The sequence below is a fragment of the Solanum tuberosum genome, unplaced genomic scaffold (assembly GCF_000226075.1).
Source record: "Solanum tuberosum cultivar DM 1-3 516 R44 unplaced genomic scaffold, SolTub_3.0 scf00640, whole genome shotgun sequence".
In the NCBI taxonomy this organism is placed as follows: domain Eukaryota; kingdom Viridiplantae; phylum Streptophyta; class Magnoliopsida; order Solanales; family Solanaceae; genus Solanum; species Solanum tuberosum.
Window position 1 is genome coordinate 210,685 of NW_006239562.1, and position 6,553 is coordinate 217,237.

Genomic DNA, 6,553 nt, shown 5'->3' on the forward strand with positions numbered 1-6,553 from the left:
TTGAAAAAAGAATTTTGGTATCACAGAGCTTTGACTAATTTACTAGTACTCATTAATACCAAGAAAATTGATTTGTCAAGTTGTCTTCATTATTAATAGCAAATTTCCAATATTGTGTTGAATATTCTAATATTGGCCCTTTTTTTCCACACGTTATTTTTTCAATTGTGTTATATCAATCTTTAATTTGGTATCATAATTTTTCTTTGTCTAAAATGACAGAAGAAGACTTTAAGTCAACTAATGGTATTGAATTCTCTAGTTGCAAGAAGTCCAAACAAAGAAGTGAATCAATAACTTAAATATAAAAATTTCATGGGGTGTACTAATTTTTCTGTCCCATTTAAGTAATATTTGTGATAGCTTTTATTATTTATTATTTATTTTTTACAAATATTCAATATTAGGAATTTTTAACTTCAATATAAAAATCTAGAGTTAGGTTTCCGATCGGGATTTAGATTGGGAGTTGGATCTCGACTCGAGGTTGATCCAAGGTAAGGGGCGAGAGTTGGATCTCAAATTGGAGTTAGGATTGGGTTCATGGTCCGAACTGAGAGTCCGGTCGGGAGTTGAGTCCTAGATCAGGGTCTGAATTGAGGCGGGAGTCGGGTCTTCGATCAGGATCAGGGTGAGGTCCGGTCATCGATTGGGATCGGGGTAGGGAGTCGAGTTCTAGGTTGGGTCGAGGTCAAAGTTGGGTTCCAGATCAATAGTTGGGTCTGGAGTTGGATTTAGAAACCAGGTTGTTGATTAGGGTCAAGAGTCGGATCCTCAGTCAGGGTTGGATAGTTAGGTTGAAAAAAAGTTTTTGGAATATGATTCCCTTACTTTATATAGGAAAGTCCTCTTTTTTCCCCTTAAATCGGATGAAAATTAGTCCATTTGAAAAAAAAAATCAAAATATTTGAATCAATTAAATATGAGAAAAATGAAAAGCATTTTCTAACACCAAGAAAAAGTAAAAAACCTAAAACATTAATAACACGAGATATTAAAATACAGTGGTATTTTTTATAAAATAAAGATAAGAATTTCAAATGTTATGTAAGATATTGAACTCAATGGAACCCATATTTTTTGTATCTCAAAAAAAATAAATTAAAACACATTTGTGTCCAATTTTAAGTTTATATTATTGAATTTCTTTTTGTATCCAAATATTATAAAAATATGATCATTTCATAAATTTAGTGTGATTTTACCAATAACACAAAGCTTGACTATTTTACTATTACTCATTAATACCAAGAAAATTGATTTGTTAAGTTGTCTTCATCATTAATAGCAAATTTCCAATATTTTGTTGAATATTCTAATATTGGACCCTCTTATTTTTCCACACGTTATTGTTTTGATTGTTCTATCAATACTTAATTTGGTATCATAAATTTTCTTTCTCCAAATAATGACAAAAGATGACTAAGTCAACCAATGGTATAGAATTCCTTGACTATAGAAGTGAAAATTTAACTTGAATATAAAAAAATAATAATCATGGGGTGTTCTAAAAAAATTTTCTTGTATGCAACAAAATAATGTGATCCGATTCTTCTCAAATCACATGCATAACGAAAATTCAGTGAACTGATTTTTCAATTGTTTTTATATAAGCATAACATATAAATGTGTTTTTTAACTTGATTTTTGATAGTTATTTCTTTTAATTTTAGGTGTGCCTAAATAGATACCTACTTAAATCATCCAAAATTGAATTAGTAGATATACACATCTTACATGACGTCTTACATGACAATTCACATCCTACATGAAATCCTATATCTATTATGCATTGTAGGACGTGTGTATATGTTTGTTCAACTTCATATAAATTTATATATTTAGTTGTGCACATTCAAAATTAAAGGACATAGATGCGAGCTGAAACCAAATTATAAAACACATCTATATATTAAGGCTATTATATAATCCTACACTCCATGACTCCACCTGACCCATAAAATTAACCTAGCTAAAACATCCAAATAATTCAAAATTACTATAAGAGATAGGGTTTTTTTTATTCAAATAGATTCTTCTAGCACAATTCAGACAAAAGAAAAATCAAGAAGCCAATCATATTCACAAGTTTAACTACTTGACACCACAAAATTTATAGATAAGGTTTTTGATTGATCAAATGGATCCTTCTAGCACAATTCATATGCAACTTTATATAACACAAAAATATAATTATCAACCATTACAACATTATTGTGCTAACTCCAAACAAATAGTCACAAAAACTATACACTAATGGCTTCTTTACTAATGTCATCTTCATTTCTAGTCCATATCGGAGGATTCAACTATAGAAGAACCATGAACGAAGGGCTTTCCCCCTTTCCGCGCATTCAAAAAGCAATAAGAGAAGAGTGCTAAAAGTTAATGCCTTAAATAAGGATGAAAAATGTGACAAAAAAAGAGGAAAAAAAGAACAATGGATGAAGGAGGGAATTGGCTTTTGCCTTAATGGCGATAGTTGCAACAAATTCATTTGCAAGTGTTGTTATGGCTGAGGAACCAAAGGCAGGGACACTTGAGGCAAAGAAATAATATGCACCTATTTGTGTCACAATGCCAACTGCTAGAATATGTCACAAGTGAAATTTAGACGCGAATTTGGGATTTAAGTTTAATACGTTTCAAATTTTATGATTTTTAGTAGTGAACTTGTTGTAATCATGTTAAAATTACAGGTTCAGGTCTAATATAGTCTGTGTTGGAAGTTATGAATTTATAGTCGAAAGGTTATATTCACTCTTAGTGAAAGCATTGTAAATTTTTATGTGTAAATTTCATGTGTGAATCTAAATAAAAAGAGATTTTTTAGTCTCAAAATACTTGTTAGGTTAATATTTACAGTATATCTTTTTTACTATATTGATATGAATTTTTTTTATAACTTCTAGCATATTTTGTATAATTTTTGAGTATTTAACTTTTAATTTTAAAATACTATTTAATTTAGTTCTAAAAATTAGTTAATGAACTCTGGGAAAGTGAATTATGACAAATATTTTGAACCAAAGGAGTAATTAGATATTTTCCCATTTGAAAATACTTCATAAGTATTTTTTTTTCTATCTCAATTTATGTGATAGTATCATGCATCTAGACTTTACGAATCAAATAAATTACCTCATTTGTTTTATATTACTTGTTCAATTTTCCTTTTACCTGCACCTTCTGAAAAATAAGAAAGACATCTTTACTAATTTCCCCTTTTTAACTCTTTTTCATATACTTTAATTATGTATCCGCTCTATCAATACTAAGATCAATAAAAGGATTAACTTTTCTTTTAGACTTTACGGTATTTATATTTTCGAATTAACTTTAAGGGGAAAACAAACAAAATTAAATTTGTTTTGTTTTAATTTTGATCAATTGACAAATAATTTGAAATAAATACTTTTAGTAATGTGGATACATACAATAACAACAAGTAAAATCCCACAAGAGGAGTCTGAAGAGGGCAGAATATACAGAGATCTTACTACTAACTCGTGGAGGTAGCGAAACTATTTTCAAAAGACCTTCGATTCAAATGTACCAAATTCAGGTACAAAGAAGAAGGTGATAATAAAGAAAACATAGCAAGTAACACAAAATAGTGCTATAATCAAATATAAAAAAAACAAGAACTTAGTGATGAAATAAAAATTTTGTATCTTGTTTGATTGCCATGTTTGAGATAGCTTATCCCACCACTTATATCATAGTGGTGGGATAAGTTTTCCCATATACATGGTGTGATAAGTTATTCCAGAATAGCTAACCACATGATAACTAATTTTGGGATAACTAGTTCCCAAACAAACGACTCCAATACAAGTACAATGACAATGACAAACACCAACCACCATAAGCAAGATGATCCTACCTACTAACCTACTAACCTTCTATCCTAATAAGTGTCATCCACATAATAAGCAAGATGATCCTACCTACTAACCTTCTATCCTAATAAGTGTCATCCACATTTTCCTATCTAAGGGCATATCCTTGATAACATGAAATTCATTTCCTATCTTATCAGCTCTTTTCAACACTTTTTCGGCCTACCTTTGCTTCTACTATACCTTATATAACCAACATCTTGCATCTACGTAACGTGGATACAAAAGAATATGAAATCAAAGGAGTATCTTTTTTTTTTATCTTATAGGCCTTTTATATCAAACAGACAGTGAGATAATTAAAAATGATCTTTTCATGATCATTTATAAATGGGAAAAAAACAAATATACCTTCGAATTATCGTAAATGGTATGCAAATACTCTCCGTCATACTTTTGAGACATGGATGCCCCTGTCGTCTAAAACTAGAGCATATATATCCTTCACTCTAACGGATGATGCCCCTATCATCTAAAACTAGAGCATATATATCCTTCACTCTAACGGAAGGCTAAATAGGAACACGTGGCACAATCTTATCCGTCGATCGGATATTTAATAAATGTCGGATCTGTGGATAAGGTTATTACACGTGTATGTCCGTTAGTATAAATGATATATATGCTCTAGTTTTTAGATGGCAGGGGGCACCAATGTCCCAAAAATATGACGGAGGGTATTTGCATACCATTTACGATAGTTCGGAGTATATTTGTCCTTTTTCTCTTTATAAATTAAAATAATGAAAATTTCGTAAAATTAATTATTTCTGATAAAATAGACATATTAATTTCTTTTTTTTTATATAAAAAAAGAAATTCCTTTTAGTCTTGTAGAGCTGGTTCACTGTCCCCCTTTTCCGTTTTCAGCTACGAGCAACTGAGGAAGAGTAGAAATGGCGTCGTCGGCGAGAGAATGGATTGAAGCAGACGAAACGGCGAAGCAATTTCTCACTAGGGTTTTCTCAGAGCGGCCTTTTCTACCATTACCTCCACCACTTCATCGCATTCCTCTCCGTCCCGGCAATGTTGTAGAAATCGTCGGTCCTTCTCCTTCTTCAAAAACTCGCATTCTTATGCAGGCAAGTCACATTAAACAAAACTCTATTTATTAATTTTTCTTCTTCATTGCTGTTCAGCTACATTTTATAGATGCCAATTCATAATTTTGAATCAGTGATTTAATGTGCATATATAGACACTCTTAATGTATTCAGGTTTTTTGAGTTTCATATCTGAATGAACGATCAATTGTGCGAGTTTTCTATCTGAACTATCCCTAACTATTTATTAAAACACAATTCAACTAGTAGGTGTGTGAGTTTCATAAACTGAAATATCCCATTGTTCAGGTAAGAAAAATAAACAATTGATAGTTGAGATGTATTTTGATAAATAATTGGTTATAGTTTAGGTAGGAAATGCACAGACCTGATAGTTCAGGTATGAAACTCGAAAAATCGGGATACTTTAGGTGCATTTTTGACCATTTTCTTTTGCTTTGTGGACTCTCACATTTTGTAGTGTTACCAATATTAATCAATTACCTGACTAGTTAAGGTCGGATGTTTTAGAAGTATGGATTCTATGTGACCATTTTGCTCCATATGGGTCTATGTCAGCACCCATGGGTGTGACCTAGTGGACAATAAAGTGGGCTGAGTACCATGAGGTTGTAGGTTCGAATTCATTTCTTCCCATCTATCTTAGACTTGGTGGATAAAATTACCTAGTTTTTGTCCCCAGTGGGAGTGGGAGCTGACATTATCACGTGAAATTAGTTGAGATGCGTGAAAGCTGGTTCGGACACCACGGTTATGAAAAAATAATAATATGGGTCTATTTCATACCAATACTAATTGGGAACTTGGACAATTTTCAGTTAAATCTGCAAGAAGATTATTTGAAGTTGAATTTGAGAAAAGTTTATGGAAGTCCTAGTTGTGGAAAAGATTTAGGGATGGGAATTGAAGATTTGAAAAACTTCACTTGGAATACACATTCATACCACTATTCAATTTTCAGTTGAAGTCCCCGAAAATGACAAAGACCAAACTGAGTATTTGCAAATAATGAAATAATACTTCATGAACAAGGGGAAATACTTTATCTTGCAAATAAGGAGGTCTCGGAACTCCACACTTATTCATACTCTCGATGAACATACAAGTCCCTAACTTGATTAAAAAGAGTCCTGGCAAATATAAAAATTGTTACTGTAGATTTTTTAAGAAAATTACAAAAGCATTAATCCCAACTAGATGGTATCACATATATTATGTCTCTCAAATAATAAGCTTAATGTGATTCTTTTTGGTTCATGCTAGGCTGCTATTAATTGTATTTTGCCTAAGGAGTGGAAGGGTGTAAACTATGGAGGCTTGGAGCGATTAGTTATGTTTGTTGACCTGGATTGTCGTTTTGATGTGTTAAGCCTTTCACGATTACTGAAGCAGCGGATCATTCGAGCAAATGGTAGATATTTATTCTTGAGCTTGTTTATTTTGTATTTTGGAATTTCATGTTGTTTAGAATATGGAGGCTCTAATTTTATAGTTTAGTCAATTGCTGGAAATTTATGACTAATTTGTGTTTTCCTGGAACCATATTGTTGATACGGTAATATGGTTTCAAAACTCTCTTTTGTTACT

General features: G+C 31.6%; 1 protein-coding gene across 8 annotated transcripts in view; it reads left to right on the forward strand.

The window, feature by feature from the left end:
* Window positions 1-4,730: 4,730 nt before the first annotated feature.
* The window catches only part of LOC102597626 (DNA repair protein XRCC2 homolog), an 11,136-nt gene continuing 9,313 nt past the window's right edge, over window positions 4,731-6,553 (forward strand). For 6 of the 8 annotated variants that reach the window (XR_001472323.1, XR_001472322.1, XR_368882.2 and 3 more), the window contains exon 1: window positions 6,232-6,377. Coding sequence is in view for 3 of the 8 variants with exons in the window: in XM_015304915.1 (XP_015160401.1) it covers window positions 6,375-6,377 (3 nt within the window). In the remaining 5 variants the exon portion in view is untranslated. Of the gene's footprint in view, window positions 4,985-6,229; window positions 6,378-6,553 lie in introns of those variants that run through there. The other 2 variants (XM_015304911.1, XM_015304914.1) reach the window with 1 other exon arrangement.